The sequence below is a fragment of the Hydra viridissima genome, unplaced genomic scaffold (assembly GCF_058129835.1).
Source record: "Hydra viridissima isolate aposymbiotic clone 2 unplaced genomic scaffold, HvirCarnegie_v1 scaffold_3, whole genome shotgun sequence".
Lineage (NCBI taxonomy): Eukaryota > Metazoa > Cnidaria > Hydrozoa > Anthoathecata > Hydridae > Hydra > Hydra viridissima.
The window spans coordinates 9,601,373-9,623,291 of NW_028324302.1; the positions used below are offsets into that span (position 1 = coordinate 9,601,373).

The 21,919-nt window shown below is 31.0% G+C and overlaps 2 protein-coding genes and 2 pseudogenes across 2 annotated transcripts; 1 reads left to right on the forward strand and 3 right to left on the reverse strand.

The window, feature by feature from the left end:
* Positions 1-1,043: 1,043 nt before the first annotated feature.
* Positions 1,044-13,493, forward strand: LOC145180328 (dnaJ homolog subfamily B member 1-like). The gene is made up of 4 exons (XM_090080836.1): positions 1,044-1,163; positions 1,791-1,966; positions 12,082-12,277; positions 12,382-13,493. Exons 2-4 carry the CDS (start codon positions 1,808-1,810, stop codon positions 13,011-13,013), a joined length of 987 nt encoding a protein of 328 aa, XP_089936962.1. The 5' UTR covers positions 1,044-1,163; positions 1,791-1,807; the 3' UTR covers positions 13,014-13,493.
* Positions 13,494-14,882: 1,389 nt separating this feature from the next.
* LOC145189227 (uncharacterized) lies at positions 14,883-16,504 on the reverse strand (annotated as a pseudogene).
* Positions 16,505-17,103: 599 nt separating this feature from the next.
* Positions 17,104-19,695, reverse strand: LOC149890919 (uncharacterized). The gene is made up of 2 exons (XM_090081995.1): positions 19,628-19,695; positions 17,104-17,494 (listed from the first exon to the last, which is right to left on the reverse strand). Exons 1-2 carry the CDS (start codon positions 19,693-19,695, stop codon positions 17,104-17,106), a joined length of 459 nt encoding a protein of 152 aa, XP_089938121.1.
* Positions 19,696-20,084: 389 nt separating this feature from the next.
* Positions 20,085-20,890, reverse strand: LOC149890920 (uncharacterized; annotated as a pseudogene).
* Positions 20,891-21,919: the final 1,029 nt, after the last annotated feature.

Genomic DNA, 21,919 nt, shown 5'->3' on the forward strand with positions numbered 1-21,919 from the left:
ATTCTCGGCTGTAGTTTTCGGTAAATTTATTATATAAATTATCTTACGCGTCATTCGCAACAAAACTGTTTTTTAAAAATTGCTTATATATACAAAAGAAATTACTGACGCCAAATACGGTTTGCATAATCTTAAGTTATAAAGTTCTCGGTACCGAAGCTTACCGCGGTATGCATAAGTTATTAGCAAAACAACCAATCGAATTTAACTAAAGCTATCGGCTTTTTTTTTTTAAGAAAAAAACTGGTTTCCCGCCTTAGTACACTTGAGTCGCTAAACGACGTTTTGAAGTCTATAAAAAAATTTTAATAACTGATGGTAGGCCTAACTTGTTTTTGTGATTCACAGATTATTCAGACAAGTCGGAATCCACTGATCTACCAGAATGGCAGCGTGCTGCGTACAGCGATGCTACAGCTAAACTGATGCAATATTATTGCCCGGCTACTGCAGTACGCTTCACGCAGCCTGGACTAAGATTTCTCCAATCAGTTCGAATGTTCGATCCTCAGCAAGCTAAAATTTTGACCTACAATGCATTCCTTTATGGGATTCCGGGCTACGATGATAAGAAACGCATTCTAACAAGTGAAATTGCTGCCTATAAGCTGGCTGTTAAAGAGGTTGATGACGATGTGAAGCCACTGACATTCTGGTTCTAATCACGTGATCGTTTTCCACATCTCTTTGAGCTTGCTGTTTGTTATCTGTCTGTACCCTGTAATTCGGTAGATGCGGAGCGGAGTGTTAGCCGATATACGCTTGTTAATACACCACAGCGTCAAAACCTAAACGACGACAATTTAGCGCTTCACGTGGTGATGGCTTTTAATTCAGTAAGCTAAGAGCCAAGTGAATAATTTCCATTTAGAGACTTCAGCAACAAAGTTGAACAAACGGTCATAAAATCTTAGTTAAAACACAGTTTTTGCTTATTGAAGTTATTTCACTATGAATAAAAATGAAGCATTTTGATGCCGTGTTTTTTCCGTGTTTTTACCGTGTTTTTTGCGATTTTTATTAAAGTACGCCGTGTTTTTCGCACTTTTTTACCGTGTTTTTCGCCTGTCCCTAATAATGTCTTGAAGATAATTTGATTTTTGATAAGATTTCATTGTTCGATTTTGCATGGTCTATCGTCTTATTTAGGCTTCAGGTTTCAGGTAAAAACTGGCATTCTCCTTCTTTGTGTTTTATTTTAAAAAGGTAATTATCATAAAATATCTTGAACCCTTCCGAGATCCAACGCTTGAATTCAAAAATGGTCTCAATTTAAATGTTTTTAAGATTCTCGAATTACAATACAAATTTTTTTTTGGTTTGTAAAATACTTTAAAAAAATATTTTTCAATGTTTTAAAAGTTCCTATATTTTTCATGATAAATGCTATTTAATCGGGTGATCATACTAAAAATCTTTTATTTTAAAAGGTTGTCTTTAATGTCATTTCCCTTATAAAATGCTCCATAATTTAAGAGAGTGATTCCTATCAGGATATTAAAAAATAAAGCAATTGAATAAACAAACAATACAGTATTTGAATAAACAAACAGTACAATAGTTAGTGAAATGGATTATAGTATAAGTCAAATAATTAGTGAAATGGATTATAGCATACAGTTTACATATATATGTATATGTATATATATATATATATATATATATATATATATATATATATATATATATATATATATATATATATATATATATATATATATATATATATATATATATATAACACACACACACATAAAAACATTTATGTTTCTTTTTTATTCTACTATCAGTCTAAAACTGAAAAATAATGGGAAAAGACTATTACAAAATTCTGGGAGTATCTAGAGATGCAACTGATGTGGAATTAAAGAAAGCATATCGCAAACTTGCCTTGAAATATCATCCTGACAAAAATAAAGCTGAGAATGCAGCTGAAATGTTTAAAGAGATTGCAGAAGCTTATGAGGTACTAGTATTAGTTATTGCTAAGATCTTACTACTTTCTAGTACTGTAATCTCTATATTCAAATCAGTGAGTCACAACATAAGGGAATCTGTATTGTGATTGACCATGATGTATGTATGTATGTATGTATGTATGTATGTATGTATGTATGTATGTATGTATGTATGTATGTATGTATGTATGTATGTATGTATGTATCTATGTATCTATGTATGTATGTATGTATGTATGTATGTATGTATGTATGTATGTATGTATGTATGTATGTATGTATGTATGTATGTATGTATGTATGTATGTATGTATGTATGTATGTATCTATGTATCTATGTATCTATGTATGTATCTATGTATCTATGTATGTATCTATGTATGTATCTAGGTAATGTATGTATACATTTCAGGGTTTGTACCCAAATCCCACAACTAAAAACCCAAGAACATAAGTTCACCAAAAATCTAACTTACTGGGTTTTTGGACTCAAACTTTTTATTAACAACTTTTTCATTCATAAGTTAGTTTCAATTACCACTAGATGCTGCTTAACAATTGCTCTAACAATAATAAAATAAGGAGTTTAGTGTTATATTTTTCATGATTAAGACATTTTTTTTACTTGGAGTAGTAATATGCAAACTTAAAAATTTAAGACAAAGTCATCAAACAATTTAGTCATCAGCAATTGTGTATCTTGATGTTAAATTTCTATAAATTCATTTAAGCATTTCAGCTTTTTTTCTTCCTAAACAATTTTTAATTTTGCTCCAATTAATTCCAAACAATGAAAAGAACTTTTAATAGATCCAGAACTAGCTGGACAAATGTGCAATTGCCATATAAACCTTGCGAAATTTGTAGGCAATTTTGGAGACTTATATTTCTTTATTTCAATAATTCTCCACCAATATGTTGCTAATGTTGTGCTTTTTACACTATCATTGAATAAATATATAGGAAAACAATTATCATTTTTTAGTTAAAATGCATAGTACCCAGACATAAATTCAGGATAGACTTCATTCAACCATTCCTCAGCTTCTTCCTCTTAACTTCTATTTAATGTTTTCCTAAGTAAATATTGAATAAATTTCTATGTAAGGATGTAAGAGCAGTAAACTTAAATGTAAATTTTAACTCTCTTATTTGTTTACATTTGATAACATACAAAAAAAAATTTTTTAATGTTTTTATAGTATGTTACTTTCATATTTTGAATCTGTTAAATAGGTCAGAAAATGATATGGAATTGACAGATATCTATATGCAATCTAATTGGGAGTTTCAGTGAGAATCATTGGGTAGCTGTGGCATCAGTCCACCTTTTTCCATTAATTATCCCTATAGTATAATATGCTTATATATAAAGGTATTCTAGAATTAAAGTGGGTATGTTAAAAGTTGAGTAACCAACTGTTATATAACATACCTTAATAAAAATGTCTAAATATTATGCAAGGTGATGTAAATTTCTTTGTTGTAAGCAATCCTTTTCCAACAACCTCTGAAAAATAGCTGTTTTTGATGTTCTTAGTATTCTGTTATAATTGACTCTTTAGTATATGAGTTTTTAAAAAATCTGAATTAGCATGCAGAGACAGCAGAGTTATGATTGTAAAATTCTCAAATTTGGAAGAGTCTGGATTAATCTAACTTGTATTAATATTTTAAAAAGTCTTTTAAAATGAAGATAGTTTTTGTTTTTCTCAATTAATTTGTTGTATATTATATACAATAGGGGTATTCAAAAGTTAGGTCATGGAAAAAATTTCACTAATAAATAGGCAATTTTTTGTGGACTATATAATAAAGAAACAAAAAACTGTTGTTGTTTTTTTTTTTACTTATTTTTTTACCTTGCGCTGGCCTCATCAAGTTTTCAAAAAAAACTTTTTTATAGATTGCATAATATAACAAGAAATAAATAAAAAAACTGGATACTATTTTAACAAATGAATGTTTATGTTATATAAAGGATACATACCAAAAATTATCATTGTAGGTTAATTTTGATACTTTGCGCTAGACCTATAAAAATGTTGACCTGTTTTACTTGTTGCAACCAAACAATCAATGAAATTCACGTTTTTCTGGTGGTGGGTCTTCTAATGTAGATAGAACTTTGATTTTGTTTATGTATGTTTAAATTCTTTATAGAAACATAATAATCAAAAGTGTATTTTGATTACCCGCCTTAAAAAAAAAAAGAAAGGGGGGAGGGAGCCCACCCCTGTCAATTTCTTTTAAATACTATAATATACAAATAATAGAAAAAGTTTATTAAACAAAAATTACAAAATTCAACAAAATATAGTTAACTAGCTGTAATTAGCAGCCTCATGGTCACAAAACAGTTGTTCTACGGCATCAACATTAGGAAACAAATCAGTGCTGCTATCTGATTCAGTGTCTATTTCACAGGATCTGAATACATTTACACCTTCTATTTCAGGAAACTCTTTCAAAAGCTGAGCTGGTGTTTTCTGCTCAGCTGATTTACGGTAGGCAGCTTTGGTCTTTGAGGATTGCACAGTCCAGTTGTTTTTGAATTTGAGCAGCTTTTGCAGCTTATGCTCAGACTTAACTTGACACACTGTTTCCTGTACCAGCTTTACAGCCCTCTCACTATATTTTTGTAATTTTTTAAATTTACAGTTAATGCATTAAATCTAGTAATAGTAAATTTATATTTAGACTTAATGCTTGTACTTTGTTTAAATACCTGTAATTGAACAATGTCTGGCTTCTCATTAGTCAGAAACTTGGGTGCATAGAAGATAGCAATAAACTTGCCCATCCTGGTGGTGAGAGCTGAATCCAGATCTATATGGTTTTGCACAAAATCTTTAAGTAGGAGAATTTTCATGTAATAAATACCTTTGGCCATGAATCTGACATGATGCATAGCACCAGGTTTCTTAAACTTGCAGATAAAGCTTGGGTCCAGGTACATAAGACATAATTCTGCCAGCTCATGGTAGTCATCTTACCAGTCTAAAAGTTTATTATGTTTTTATTGAATGTTTCCTAAATCTAAATACTATTACGCAATGAAAAAAATGCTTATAAAAATAATTACATAGAGTTTTAATAAATGTCTGCTTACGATATTTTAAAACTAACCTCTGAGTTTTTAAAAGCTTTGGTTTTTACTATCTCCATAAGTTGGTTCTTTGCTTCAATGGCTTGAGCTTCTAGCCAAGTTCCACAAACAGATTTCCATTCAAACCTATTTAGCTGGCAATTTTCAGTATCAATGGAATGCCATGGAAGATGTCCATTGTTGAGGATGAACCTGCTGCAAGTGCAGTTTTTAAATCATTGGAAAACCATAGCTGGTACAAGGATCCAACTGTTGTTCCAATTGTGCTGGCAAATTCAGACGATTCAATTACTAAGCAAGAAAAGGAGAGGATCGCCAAAAAGCTCTATAATATACCCATACCAAATGATTATGGCATGGATAGACATAACAATAGCAGCACTGATTTGTTTCCTGATGTTGATGCTGTAGAACAACTGTTTTGTGACCATGAGGCTGCTAATTACAGCTAGTTAACTATTTTTTGTTGAATTTTGTAATTTTTGTTTAATAAACTTTTACTATTATTTGTATATTATAGTATTTAAAAGAAATTGACAGGGGTGGGCTCCCTCCCTCCTTTCTTTTTTTTTTAAGGCGGGTAATCAAAATACACTTTTGATTATTATATTTCTATAAAGAATTTAAGCATACATAAACAAAATCAAAGTTCTATCTACATTAGAAGACCCACCGCCAGAAAAACGTGAATTTCATTGGTTGTTTGTTTGCAACGAGTAAAACAGGTCAACATTTTTATAAGTCTAGGGCAAAGTATCAAAATTAACCTACAATGATAATTTTTGGTATGTATTTTTTATATAACATAAACATTCATTTGTTAAAATAGTATCCAGTTTTTTTATTTATTTCTCATATTATGCAATCTATAAAAAAAAAAGTTTTTTTTGAAAACTTGATGAGGCCAGCGCGAGGTACAAAAATAAGTAAAAAAAAAAAAAAAAAACAGTTTCTCGTTTCTTTATTATATAGTCCACAAAAAATTGCCTATTTATTAGTGAAATTTTTTCCATGACCTAGCTTTTGAATACCCCTAATATACATTATCCTTCAGAATGAATCGCATGGTCAGTATGCATTCACTAGAGTCTTAATGACTTTTCAAGTAATTGACCAATATTAAGATTATATGCATTATTTTGTTGAGCATGAAATCAAGTATTATTTGTTTAAAATTGTTTTTGTTTATCAAAAATTGTCATAAAGAAAGTATTAATTGTCTGATTAATTTTTATCTTTCAAACTTAATAATACCATTTGAATTTTTATGTTAAGCGTTTAAACAAATAGGAAGAAATTATTCATTATTTACAAATATTCCATTATTCATTAAATTTACTAATTTCTTGGTGACTTCTGGACTCATGGGTTGTCAACATGGTCTTATGCAAACTTTAACTATTTTTTTATAAAGAAATATTTTTCTGACTACTTAAATGTTCACTATGCATTTTGTACTTTAAAAATATATCACTGTCATAAAATGGTAGTTATATAGATGCAATTTAATTATACAGTTATAACATGTTATTTGGTTGGAATGGTGTTTCTTCCACTATATAGGCCTCTCTATTAGAGCTTTATTGATAAACATAAAGGTTAATGAACATACTTTTTTTTTTCAATTTGTTGTCTTTATTTTTTTTTAGAGGTGTAAAACAATGTTATAACATGAATTTGTATTCTCTCTTCATTAACATATTTGAACTGTAAATTCTCATAGAATTTTTACTGAAACTGGTGTTTATCATACTGCATTTTTGTCAAGTCTCAGACCTGTTAAGTCTTAAGTATATAGCATACATCCAATTTCCTGCCAATTCATGCTTGTTGTTCACTTCTGGATCCTGTTTGCATCCACAATTTATTCCACAGGGCTTAGGCTTTTTGAAATATATTGCTTGATGGACAGGCATCCTTTGTAGGGAATCATTATCAAATTGCACAGAGAAAGTTTCCTTGAGTGCTCACTCATATACACAAATAGGAAGTTTCATTTTGAAAAAGTCCTATCTGACTATTACAGTCTGTATGACCAGTAAAGTCTTATCTAGGATATCTGACATGTGACATAACCAGATTAATTCCAAGAAATGTTTTGAAATTCTCTGAGGTCATATCAAGCTTCTCTTTTCCTATTTGGACAGCATACAGGTTTATTTTGTATACAATTTCATTAATCATATTCTGGGTAAAAAGATGCATGAAAATATCTATTGGATCTGCTACCTAAATATTTATCTTCCTCTTTCTTTAAAAAGGAGGCAGTTTTTCCTCACACTGGTTATCCTTAGCTTTCCAAACATTTCTGATTCTCTTTTCTTTTGCTTTTTTCACTTGAACTCTGGGAGTTGATTGTCCTTCATCTCCTTCCTCAGCATTAACTTCTTTATCAATGTTTCCAGACTCCTCACCTTTACTATCACTACTCAATCCTAATTCTTTGCTTGCACCAGTCTGTACTGGCAGCCATCCCTCATCTCTGCTACCAGAAACTCGGTCTTTCTCACTTGAGTCTGGAAACTCCTCTAACCCTGACTGTCTTTTTAAGCTCTACAAAATATAAGGATATATAGAAAATAAATCAAATTATATTATGAAAACATATAGAAGTTGATTTATAGCTAAAACTTAAAAACTAAAAATAAGAATTATTTTCAAGAACAACATTGTTAGTAATTGACATTACATTGAATTGAAGTAGCTAGTGATGCAAGATATACAATTGTGTGGACAGATATTTCTGTCAACACTATTGTACAATCATGCGTCACTGTATTTCCTTCAAATATAAAAATAAAGCTTGGAAAATCTTTACATAATATGATACCTTAGATGTTACTTGATGTGATTATGTACATGTTTTTTTATACCTGTTCCTACCTTTTTTTATAAAAGGTAAAAACAGAAATAACTGAGGTGTTTGGTCTTTCTCCCTGTCTGTCAGCTATCTTAATTTCACTGACTACTTTTTTCCATTGCTATGACCAGCCAATAGGATTTCTTTGTATGGGTTGATGCAATATCTTTCACTAGAGTGGATTATATGTAGCAGAGCCAAACTTTCAGGCAAAATTAGAGGAAAAAACACTTTAAAATAGCTGTCCACTGTAGTGATCTTTATGCACAAAAAAGTGCAAAAAGATCACTACAGTGGACAGCTATTTTATCAACAAAGTTATACTTTTGTAACTTTGTCTTATATCGATAGGACAAAGTTTTCAGTTTTCTTATACTTTTGTATGATGTTCTACACTGTGGCCTTGGGAAGTTTGCATTTTGTTGCTAATTTTCCTAGAAATAATTGCCCAATTTTTGTCACTTTTCCAGTTTTAAAAGATCAAATCATGAAATGGAATGTGTTTCTTTGACACCTAGAAGGGTATAGAGTGCTTAATATCTAAATATATATGTTAATTTCATGTAGGGGAGAGTGGGGTTGGTTGTCATGTGGGGTTGGTTGTCACAAAGTTTATTACAGGAAATGTAGATAAGATTTAGAACTTTAAAATCATTCAATCAAAATTTTACTTAAAAAAAACATTTTCACTGTAATTTTCAGCTTTTTTTAGTGTGTAGAAAACAAGTTATTTGTTTTTATAGGTTTTTGATATGAAAAAGTTAAATTTTGCTCACTTAGAAATTTTCTTTTACCAAGCGAAAATTACTTTATTGTGCTTTGAATGTACATTTTTTTCAAGTTTTTTATTCATTTGAGTAACTTAATCCAAAAAATATTCTCATGAAATTCATACGCTTTTAGGTAAATTTACAGGTGTCTTGCAACTTACATAGAAGGGGTTGCTTGTCACAAAATATATGGAGATGGTTGTCACAATTGCCTCAACTCCGTGTGCTGCAAACTAAACGCCACTTTTAGATAGTCCTTGTTTATTTGTCTGTATTATTGAGGAATATTATAATCTTAAAGATATTATTTAAAAATCTTAAGTCAATGGGTTATATTTGTTTAACTAAATATCTATAATCTAAATTATTTTTTATTTCAATGTTTATAACTTGTTATAAACATTGTGATCCAATGTTTAATATAATTATAGAAAAAGGAATACAGAAGTTCAACTGTTTGTTGTTTTGTTTGTACATCTGTTTGTTGTTTTGTTTGTGCATTGTTTAGATTTAGTGTGTGTGTGTGTGTGTGTGTGTGTGTGTGTGTGTGTGTGTGTGTGTGTGTGTGTGTGTGTGTGTGTGTGTGTGTGTGTGTGTGTGTGTGTGTGTGTGTGTGTGTGTGTGTGTGTGTGTGTGTGTGTGTGTGTGTGTGTGTGTGTGTGTGTGTGTGTGTGTGTGTGTGTGTGTGTGTGTGTGTGTGTGTGTGTGTGTGTGTGTGTGTGTGTGTGTGTGTGTGTGTGTGTATAATGTCTTGTACATACATTATTTGCAAATATTTTTCTTTGCTTAGTAAAAACATGGTATGAAATTTTAAAAGAAAAACTAATAGAGGATATACTTCTGGAGATATCATTATGTGTACAATTAAAGATGTAAAGCTTAACAACATTTCTATTAGATCAGTAGCAAAAAACCATGGCATTAATTACAGAATATTAACACGTTATTGTAAAAAAATTATTATTACTAACCCATCACATGGTTCTATAACAGGTCTAATTGACAAAAATCAAAATTCCACCTGCATGAACATTATAGGATACAAAAGTCAACAGATATTGCCAGACAAAGTAGAAAAAGAACTTATCACATACCTGTTGCGAGCAGCAGAAATTTATTTTGGTTTAACTCCTACTGAAGTAAAAAAGCTTGCTTTCCAGCTTGCAGTTAAAAATAATATAAAAGTTCCCAATTCTTGGGTTGTAAAGGAACAAGCTGGTAAAGATTGGTTTACAGGATTTATAAAGTGCCACCCAAATATTTCCATTAGGCAACCTGAAGCTACTAGTTTAAGTCAAATAACAAGTTTCAATAAGCAGAATGTTACATTATTTTTAGCAATTTGCAGCACTGTATGCAAAACTACTTGTTCTCACTAAATGACATTTGGAACATGGACGACACTGCTGTAAATACTGTGCAAAGACCTAAAAAAGTTGTTGCCAAAAAAGGATTAAAACAAGTAGGAGCCATCACGTCAGCTGAAAGAGGAACTCTGGTAACATTAGCATGCACAATAAATGCTATTGGAAATAGCGTTCCACCTTTTTTTATTTTTCCTCGTAAAAACTTTAAAAATCATTTCCTAATAGGAGCACCAACAGGAAGTGCAGGAGATGCCAATGCAAGTGGTTGGATGAAAGAAGAAAACTTTGTAAAATATCTACAACATTTTGTAGGCAATACAAAATACACTAAAGAAAAACCTTGTTTATTGTTGCTTGACAATCATGAAACCCACCTTAGTATTTAAGGTTTAGATGTGGCAAAAAAAATTGGAATAGTAATGCTTACCTTTCCACCGCACTGCACGCATAAGTTGCAGCCCTTGGACAGGGCAGTTTATGGTCCCCTCAAAAACTATATAAATACTGCTATGACTTCATGGTTGGTAATGAATCCTGGAAAAACCGTTACAATATATGATATTCCAAAAATAGTAAACATTGCATTTACAAAGACTGTATCTCCCCACAATATTTTAAGTGGTTTTGCTGCAACAGGTATTTACCCATTAAATCCTGATATTTTTGCTGAAATTGATTATTGTCCTAATTATATAACTGATCGCCCTGACCCACCTTGTTCACAGCTTGATTTAAATTTAAAAAACTGTAAACCTTATTCAATGTAACCAGAACCAGCAAATAAAAGGTTTAAAGAATCTATTTAGATACCAGATAATCAGGTAGATATAGCAATAGAAGATCCAATTGTATCAAATAAAACCTCTAATCAGGACCCAATCACTCCATTAGTTTTAAAAAATTCAATCATACTACCTGAGAGTATTAGGCCTCTGCCTAAAGCAGGTCCAAGGTTAGTGTCAAAAAAAGGTAGGAAAAAGCGTTCTTCTATGATTCTTACTAACTCACCTGTCACAGAAAGGCTTGCTAATTATAAAAAGAAGAAAACTTGTTAAAAAAATATTAATAAGAATCGTAAATCATTTATTAATGGAAGTAAAAAAGAATTGATAAAGTCAAATTTCGCCAAAAAAAAAACTTCTATAGTCTTTAATTCATCTAAAGATGAAGACTATCTATGCATCTATTTATAGAGTTGTATTATATATATATATATATATATATATATATATATATATATATATATATATATATATATATATATATATATATATATATATATATGTTTATAGTTATTAAATAAAAAAAAACATTTTTCGGTATATAGTATTTTCTTTTTTTCAGTATATAGCCTTTTTTTTCTCAGATTATTCAGATTTATTCTTGGTATTATGTAAACAAAATTTATTGGTACCAGTTTTAAATATAATCAAAACATACCAAGAAATGTGACAACCAGCCCCATAGTATGTGACAACAAACCCCGTGGGTGGGGTTGGTTGTCACACGGAAGAGGTCTTTGATAAATGATTATACAGCAAAAAATATTTCACTCAATGTCATAAAAACATTCTAATAGTTACCAGAAATAGTTAAACTACTTTTGTGCAAAGTTTGGCATTGATTTGATGAAAAATAAAAGCTGAGCAGTCTAAAATGTAAAAAGTGTGACAAAATTTTTCTGGTTTAATTTTTCACACAAATTTAATCTTAGGATTAATATTGAATAAAAAGTTTTATTTAAAATTGAAATTTTGCAATAAATCGTTTAATAGTCAGTTAAAAAAATTTCTGTAATCTTCTATCAAATGTTTCTGTATGCTTCTATCAAATATCCTCTATCAAATGACAATTAGTCCTTTATCAAATGACAGTTTTAAAATTGGTTATTTGCTGAGTTTTTGAGACTAATGAATGCATGCTAAATGTATAAACGTAGATGTTATATGGAGATAAACATATTGCTTCAAAGTAATATTCAAATATTTTCACTCATAATTATCATATTGTTTTAAAGGTTTTAAATGATTCAAACAAGCGTGCTGTTTATGACAAGTACGGCGAAGAAGGGCTCAAAGGTGGGATTGGTGGTGGCAATTTTGGTGCAGAATTTTCTGGATTTCCAACTGGTTCGACTTCATTTACATTTGACTCAAACTTTGATCCTTTTGATACATTCAAGAATTTCTTTGGTGATGAAGATCCCTTTAAAGGTAGAATCATAGAAAATGTCTTCAATAATATGTTGTCATCTAACAGTTTGTAGTTAAATGATAATATTAATATTTTCTACATTATAATATAAAGTTTTATTTAGATTTCATGTTTGGAGGAAAACGTTGTTTTGCTCGCTCAGGTCAGACTATGGATGACTTTGGCTTCACTTCTTTATCAAGGAAACAACAAGACCCACCTGTTGAACACCAACTTCCTGTTACATACGAAGAATTACTTACTGGTGTAAGTAAAAAGATGAAAATAACTAGAAATATTGTTATTCCTGGTTCAAACAATATTCTTTCTGAGCCTAAAATTCTCGAAGTAAATGTTAAAAAGGGTTGGAAAGAGGGTACTAAGATAACTTTTCCAAAAGAAGGCAACCAATCTTTAAATAAAACTCCTGCTGATATTGTGTTCGTTATTAAGGACAAACCACACAATCGTTTTGTGAGAGATAAGGATAACAATCTGTTGTATACTGCAAAGATATCTCTGCGTGATGCATTGATAGGTTGTCGTGTACCTGTAAAATTATTAGATGACAGAATGATCAATATCGATATGAAAAATGTTACACCAAGCACAAAAAAAATTATCAGTGGGGAAGGTCTTCCTTTACCAAAAAACCCTAACCGCAGAGGCGATTTAGTTGTATGTTTTGATATACAATTTCCATTTGCTTTAAATCATGACCAATTGGAAAAATTAAAAACTATTCTGCCACCATGATTTTAATTGTATATATTGTTTAATTTTCGTAATTCTTGTTCTTATTATGTAAAGTTTAAACATACTCGAGTGCACTCTACGAGTTCAAAGTTTGTGAGTTGTTTGAAAACTTTACAATTTTTTCGTTTTCAATTTTTAAAGAATTATTTATAAAAAATATATATATTAAATCATCAAATTACTTTAGTGAAAAAATTTCAGCTTCGGAAGTTTTTCTAACTTTCTTTAAAAATTCAGTCAACAAACTCAATGATTCACAATTCCTGAATAGATTTTTTTTCTAAAGCAATATTAAGTTTAATTTTTGCAATCTTTCATTACTGCGATTATCTAAAAGTTATCGGTTTATTCTAGACAAGTAAAAATTCTATAGTTCTATAAGTATAAACTATAATTACAAATCTCTTATGTTTAAACTTCTTATGTTAATATTTTTATAAACTGTTAACACGCAAATAAATATTACTAACAAAACGTGGACACTTGAGCTTTTACTCGAAGTTTTTTTTTAAAGATATGTGAAAAACTTGGATATTGTCTAGCATAGTGCTACTACAAAAGCATTAGAAATTGCATTAATCATGAAAACAATAAAAATGGCATAATTTTATAAAAACTTTTATAATGACGAAAAAATTATTCGCTCTGTAGGATTTTTTTCTTAAATTGATAATCTTAAAATATTAGTTTATTATATGAATTTACGAACAAACCTATTTCTTACGATAAAACACAAATACTCTTTAAATTGGGTTTATATTTGTAAGAACTCTATTTCAGAATCGGGTGTGGGGAATTATTTAGACTTTCCCTGAGACACTAAAGAGTCACTTTTTGAACTTGATAATATTTTTTACATCTGACTGCGAATCAATACATTTTACGAAATATTCTCTCTTTTTATACACTTTTACAATCGCGTCATTTTCACACATTTAATGCAATAACAATTACATACATTAACACCTACACTCATTAGACCTACAAACATTAACACCTTCGCACACGCTAATTACATCTTGAAGACTTTATTCACGACACCCTCCCCCGATTAAAGCTGAGACTTCGGCTTTAATCAGCTATCTCCCATCTCGTCTTCCATGATGTAATTGATCTTTTGTCTTGTATCCAATTTCGCAAGTCTCGTTTCTCTTTTCAAGGTATCCTCTTCGGCTCTGGTTTCCAAATTCTCGTCCGATTCGATTCCGCTTTCTGCCCACAATCTATTTCCAAGTCACACACCAACTGAATTGGTCGTTCAATTACATAACCTTTTCCCAGTCGTATTTTAAGGTGGTATCAGGGTAAAGGTAACTTTTTAACAAGAAATTGAAAACTATTAATAGACTTTAGCTTTTTTCTATTAATAATCAGAAAAAAAATTGAAACAGTACCAAAAAAAAATTTTTTGTGATGACGTCATTAATTATGCGCATAATTAGTGTTATTTTACCCCCAAAACTGCCTGTTCTTTCATCTAATATAACAAACTCAAAAAGTGTCAAAACTGTTTTAAATTTTGAACATGAATTCTTTAATATATTTATAATGTTGTCTATGAAATAGAATTTTTTAAAACATTTTTAATTTTACCAGGTTGACATTTGAACTTTAAAATATAAAAATTAAGGGAAGTTTGGGACCCAAAGCATGATAAAAATGATTTTTAAAAAAAAAAATAAAAAAATTTTGCTTCATAGACAACATTCCTAATATGTTCATCTTTAAACCTGCAAATTTTCAGCCCATTATCTATTTTCTATAAAAAGTTTTTTTTTCTGAAAAATTGAGAGAAAAAAAAAAGTTGCAGAATAGCTAAAATAAGTTTTAAAAAGTTATATATTCTAATTATATGGTAACACAAACTATTTAATAATGACCATAACCATATGTCTCTCCCTCTTCTAATTTATCTTTATCATTATACCCTTTTCTCATGGCTCTGAGCTTTTTACGTCTTTTTTTAACATAGTCTTCTGTAATATGGTCCGATTGTTTAACACGATGAATATCTTTATTTTGACTTCCCTCAGTAGTATAAAAACCACAATTTACATCTAGTTTAGTAAACACAGGAAGTAGTCCTGTAGCACCATCATTATAGTTAATAACAGCAGAAGCTACAGCCATTTTTAAAGTACTATTCCCAACATAAACTTGTTTCAGGCATTTTGTCCAAATAATATTATTAAGAGACTCATTAACGTTTTGAGTTTCACCATGTATACACTTTTTCAAAAGTTCATCACAACCAAGATCTTTATAAGAAAATACTGGTTTAATTATTTCAGAGACAGCTGTGTCAATACTGATATTATCTTTGTAGGTTTTACCAGTAATTTTGCTTCTTTGAAATTTACACCAGGTTTCAGCTGTGCGAGGACAATATTGATGTCGTTTTTCAGGATCATTGTGCTCACTTGAATGGGTAAAACAGCAGCAATTGCTTTCTTCATTGCATAAATATTGTTGGAATTTTGCCTAATAGCCATGCCATAATGATTTTGAAAGGTATTCATAATTTTTTCAGTTAGCCTTCCTTTCCCACCTCCGATTCCTTTACCATCAGCAAGTTTTTTCCCCTTATAGTTAGCTTTAATTGTGCGAAGACGTGCCCCAACACGTTTTTGAACATGCCCTACACATTCTCCTTTGATAATTTTGTAACCTGGATAAGGATCAGATTTTGATACCTCGTCAAAAGATTTAGTATCTCCATCACCTATGTAAAAGGTATATCGTAAATTATGTAATCGTTCTGATCGGTGAAACATTCTTTTTAAACTTTCAGCTTCCATTGCACCTGCATTGTCATGTACCATCACCACTAACTTTTGCATTCTGGGAACAATTACTATTTGTGTTTTCAGACAAAATAGAATAAACTCTTTTTCCAGCTTTAGTCATTGATTCTTGAGATGTTTGTACATAAGCATTATGCAAACCACAGTTCAAGTCATCAAACGTTGTTTGGCTCATCGGTGGAGGCATATTCATGCACCTGCAAAATTTTTTCAATGGAGAATACCCCTGACCATTCTCACGAAAAGCAATAAGTACCCTTTTATTTACTTCATGACTACTTCTTCCTGAAGCATTAGATGCTCTATTACATTCTTTTGAAGAACAAAACTTCAAGTTCCAATTGCAATCATTAGAAGAAATTTTAAAGAATTGGGCTAATCCCCTTTTTTCTAAAATCAAATGTTAATGTTGATACTGCCAATGCAAACAGGACATCGACCAATGGTGGTTATTAAAGATACAAATAATTCACTGTTAATAACAAAGTTACATTCAAATGCAGTGTGATGAGATGAAGAATCGTCTTTTGATTCCAAAGAAATTTCTAACTTTTCTGCAGAAGCCGATTTATTTAAAAAATTTTTTGTAATATTCAATGCTGTATTACCGTTATTTCTTGTAACTTTTCCTCTAAAAATCTTTCTTTTTTTACCTTTAGAGGACTTATATCTGCTTGCAGAACCCATTTATAATTAAAAACACTAAAAAATCTTTAATTATAACTCAATTTAAACTGAAGGAAGACTGGTTAAGGAGATGTTGGAGAAAAAGCGTTGCTAAGGTCGTTGCTATGAAGCAAGAACCAAACTGCTCTTTAAAAAAAGGGCAAATTTGATTAAAATTAGGAAGATTTTTGACTTTTTGCAAAACGCACATTGAAATAGGTAGATGTAACAATTCTAAACATTAATATTGGTATTTTTCAAAATTTTATCAAAAGTAGCCTTTTTTTTACCCTGGTACCACCTTAAAGCCACGAATAACTCCATCGTTCTCTTTAATATTGTTTTCAATTTGACCGATGTTGAGAAGCGCCTTGTCCTTCACATTGTCTTTAATGAGCACCATACTTCCGACACCTGGGAGTTTCACGTTGCCTCTCTTTTCCCTTGCTTGCTGTCGTTTTTCCATCGGTGCACGTACTCGTTCATCCATCTTTTCCTTAAGTGATTCTTACGATTTTTCACAAACTTGACTCTCCGTAGTGCATAATTGTCCCTTGTTATTAAATCGATATATTCTTCAAGAAAAGCTGCAGGTCTCCCCCTCATTAATACCTTTGGCGTTAATACTTGATTAACGCCAATTGGTCACCTTGGTAACAAAGTGGCCTATTGTTCATAGCGCATTCCACATCCAACAATACTTCTTCCAATTCAAAGAAGCTTAGGATGCCCTTACCAATTATTTCTGACAAACTTTTCTTCATTATTCCAATTGATCTTTCAAATAAACCTCCCCACCACGGCTCTCTTGATAAATTAAACCTCCATTTTATGGCTATGGTAGCAAGATAGTTTGCGAGATTTTCAAGTGTTAGTAACCACTTCCCTGTTGCCACAAATGTCTTTGCGTTATCACTAATCATCATTTGTGGTGGTCCTTTTCTTGCAACAAATTCCTTTAAAATTCTCTGAAACTCTCCTGCCGATAGATCAAGCTTTGGCTCAATGGACCTATATGGTTGAAACACAAAGAAAATTAAAGACACAAATAAACATTAAAAGCATAGAATTCTATGCTTTTAATGTTTATTCTTATCGTGTTGATTTCTCTCTGGTAAATTCGCTCTTGGTCCATTCTTCACTAACTCTTAGGTTTCGTTCGTCCTGGCAGTAGTCGCCACCAAATAGTGTAGGGAATTATTTAGACTTTCCCTGGGACACTAAAGAGTCACTTTTTGAACTTGATAATATTTTTTACATCTGGCTGCGAATCAATCTATTTTATGAATTTAATGCAATAACAATTACATACATCAACACCTACACTCATTAGCACCTATAAACATTAACACCTACACTCATTAGCACCTACAAACATTTTATTACATCTTGAATACTTAATTCACGACACAGGTTAGAATGTCAGTCAATTTCTTTATGAATGCGGTTTAGTCTACCCAAGGATGTATTAATAGATGGACGTTCAACGCATTGTTATAGATCAGAGGTGCCGCCAATTAGCCAAAAACTATGCTTGTTTCCGTCAATTATCTAAATTCCGACTTCTACCCGTCAAATTTGCTTCACTAAACACATTATAAATATGCATTTACTGAAGCTTATGATTGTAAAAGACAAAAAAAATAATCAAGAATAGCTCAGAAATCTGAAAAAGGGTGATTTGAGCTATGAACTTTGCTTAATAAAAATTTAACTGTGTTTAAACTTTGAAGTCTAAACAGGGCCTTCAAGAGCGTCAATGGCGCCCGGGTCAAAATTTGAGAATGGCGCCCCTTTTCTAAAAATAATTATTTAAAACAAAAATAAATATATCTAAAATATATATATTAAAAAAATATTCAAAATACTTTTTAAAATATCAACCTACTTATTTAACCATCATCAACACTTATCCTAACCGTAAACCATAAGCCTCACATCAGAATTGAAATCTCAACACTTCAATATGTCCACCAACGATTTGAACGAAACATCGTCAATTCAGCCTACTTTGAACCCAATAGAACTACTTGATAATTGGCCGGGTACTGGTAGAGACAAGGCTGCTTATTTACCTAAAAGATGCGACGCTATGATTCACTCATGCTTCTGCAGCCAAAATACTACTTGAAAAAGTAGCACTTTTATCGCGAAATCGTCAGCAACTGCCTCGTTCGCTTCAACTTCTTCAACAACCGCGTCGCTCACCCAACGCACTACCAAACGAAGTTGTCAGTGCTATCAGTGTCGACTGCTTCAAAACGAAATTAGGTCAGCTACCACCATAATTACCATAGCGCATCATCTTCCGTGCAATTGAGCACGAGCAAGCCTGGCTAGAAGCTGATATGTTTACGGGACACGTCCGGTTCTGTGTAATTCAACTACTACCAAATCTTTTTTTTTTTTTTTCGTAAATTAGTTGCTTACCTTCTAATTAGACATCAAAGAAATTAGAGATAATATATGAGAGAATAAAAAACGGGGCACTAGTAAAAGATTTTTGATTTCACATTCTCAGGTTTAACAGACGAAAAATGAGGTCAGCATATTTTTTCACTCTAGATTCTAATGCCATCTATAAATCTAATTGAATGTTATTTTGTGATACTTTTACAATTTGTGCATTTTTATTCCAAATACTAAAGTTTAAATCTCAAATACAAAAACTTTGTAGGTTTCACATTGTTAGTCATTTAAATATTTTCTATTTATTGTAAAAAAAAATAAATGACGATAGGTTGTCCGGCGCCCCTTTAAGCTTGGTTTCCAATAGTTGTAGAAATGTCGTACAAAAATCGTGCAACGTTCGTTTCATTTGTTGTGCGGTAAATTGTTGTGCAACGCAATGTTTCTATCAGATTAAATTAGCGCAAGAATCTTTAAAAAAAAAACAGTGTAAGCAAACAAAAAATGGCCGTCATAAAAAAAAATCTCACTCTAAATTATCGACTTTTTCTTAAACTTTTAATTTTAAGACGCCGAAAAAGCTTAAAGAAAAGAAAGCATATGTTTTGGGTCAGAGAACTATCTAAAATTCGCGTTAAGCAAGGTGTGTTAAGTTATTTGGTGCAAGAAATCATGCTATTTGATAGGGAACTTTTTTATCGATACTTAAGAATGTCTCCTGACAGACTTGAACACCTTTTCTCATTAATCGGATCTTCATTAACGAAAAAGTATTGTCCTAGTGGAGAGTCTCTATTGTCCATCGCAAAGATTAACTATTACACTTTCGATACCTGGCTACAGGAGAATCACAACAAACTCAGTCCTTTTATTTTCGAGTTGGGAGAGCTACAGTTTGTAATATAATCGAAGAAACTTGTTGTGCTATATGGAAAGTTCTCAAAAAAATATTTCTAAGAGCCCCAAATGACATAAAAGAATGGCAAAACATCATTAAAGAGTTTAATCAGATTTAGAACTTTCCACAATACATAAGAGCTATTGATGGAAAACATGTACGCATTGAGGGTCCTGCAAAATCAGGTTCTTCTTTTTACAACTACAAAGGATTTTACAGAATGTGTAGTTTTTCACATCAGTTGGTTTAATAAAATGATAAGCTAGAATGTAATATTTACATTTTTTATTCACATTAATAGGTTAAACAGAGAGACTTGATTGTATCATCTTTATCTGAAAACTCTATTTTGAGAAGAAGTGCTTGTATTTGAACTTTAGCCGAGGCTTTGGAATAGTGGTTTAATAGCTTTAGCTGTGGAATTAATGGTTTCATAAATAATCTTCATCCTGCTCTTCTTCAGTCGGATTTTCAATATTGGAGTAAATCATTTCTAATGTTTTCACTAAAGTTTTGTCAAGTAAATCATCAGAATCTAATATTTTTCTTTTTCTTTTAGTTATTTTATTAGTATGAATTGTCAATTAACTTGATTCTACTTGCACACAAGAATTAACATAATCGTTTTTTTCAGTCACATCTTTAGACAAATGATTATTTAGCTCCTTGTTCAATGGATGATGAATATTTTCAACTTGCTCACAAACCACCTCAACGTTTTCCTCCAAATTCGTTGTTTTTAATCTAGAATCATAAGGTGAACAAATATTCGATGTTGTTTTACGATGTTCTATAAAAGTATTTAGCCAATTGAGCTGAAGAAACTGAGGTGGAACTGAATTTCTTCCAGAACCTGATGGGATATTTCATTTTGATTTCAGCCACCTTTCATAACTACTTCGAATGCTTTTATACTTTTCTTCCGCTTGATTAGCAGAGAAGTTTGATAGACAACCAATTTCTTCCCATGCATTTTTCTTTTTCCAATTGTCTTTAAATTCCTTATCAAACTTGTCATACAAAACTGGAAACTTTTGAACTTCGTTCATAAAATCTGCATTAAAGATTTTTTCTAACACACAAAATGGAGCCGTCGCCATGCTTTGTAAATTATGGTGTTGTAAATAACGTCTTCAAGATGCAATTTGCGTGTGTGTAGGTGTTAATGTATGTAGGTGCTAATGTGTGTAGGTGTTAATGTATGTAGTTGTTAATGTATGTATGGTCTTAATGTATTCAATGTGTTAAAATAAGGCGGTTGTACTACTGTGTAAAAGGGGAGTGGAGTTTGTAAATTGTATGATTTGCAGTCAGATGGGAAAAATATTGTCAAGTTCATAAAGAAAGTAATGACTCGTTAGTGTCTCAGGGGAAGTTAAAATAATTCCTCACAATGGCGATATTTTGTAAACTTTATTGTTGTACGACAGTTATTGTGTGGTTTCCATTAAAAAAATAAGCTGCGCGTTTTGCACAAAAAACAAAATACTGTTGCAGAAATCGACTTTTTTCAAAACTCACAACTGCAGTTGTAAAACATAAAATTTGTTGTACAACCAACGTTAAGTTGTGCAACTTACACTAGAAAATGTTTCCATTATAAAACAAAGTTGTTGTGCAACTGTTGTACGACATTCCTACAACTATTGGAAACCAAGCTTAAGAGTATTTCTTATTTTTGTAGGAAATGTCGAACTTATTTGCCTCGTTTTTTTTTTCTTGAATTTGTGATTTTTTTTTTCGCGAATGACCTAGTTATAAATTTTCTTTTTTTCGATACCTAAATTGCATTTTTTCTAAAGTTATTATAACTAAAAGCATCTTAAAGTTCATAAAAAACTATTGATTTCAGAAGTAGGAAAAAAATAAAAATTATGTATTTTTAATGAGCATTTTTAAACAGTCAGTCATGTAAAGTTTTCACAGGATTTCGAATTAGAGCACATACCATCGGGAATTTCTACTGAGAAGTCGATTGCAGAAGAAGAAACAAAAAAAGCTGGAAAAAACAGAAGAACGTTTAATAACTAAATCTACCTGTCCGAAATGTCACAATAAACATCTTAGAGAATCGAATTTTAAAAAGCATGAAAAGAAACGTTAAATTGGTACTAAAAGTGTGTTTACAC

Coding starts and splice junctions, on each gene's coding strand:
- LOC145180328 (XM_090080836.1), top strand. CDS start 1,808: ATGGGAAAAGACTATTACAAAATTCTGGGAGTATCTAGAGATGCAACT. Junction 1,967..12,081: donor AGATTGCAGAAGCTTATGAG/GTACTAGTATTA, acceptor ATTGTTTTAAAG/GTTTTAAATGATTCAAACAA. Junction 12,278..12,381: donor TGATGAAGATCCCTTTAAAG/GTAGAATCATAG, acceptor AGTTTTATTTAG/ATTTCATGTTTGGAGGAAAA.
- LOC149890919 (XM_090081995.1), bottom strand. CDS start 19,695: ATGGACAATAGAGACTCTCCACTAGGACAATACTTTTTCGTTAATGAA. Junction 17,495..19,627: donor GATCCGATTAATGAGAAAAG/GTGTTCAAGTCT, acceptor TCAACCATATAG/GTCCATTGAGCCAAAGCTTG.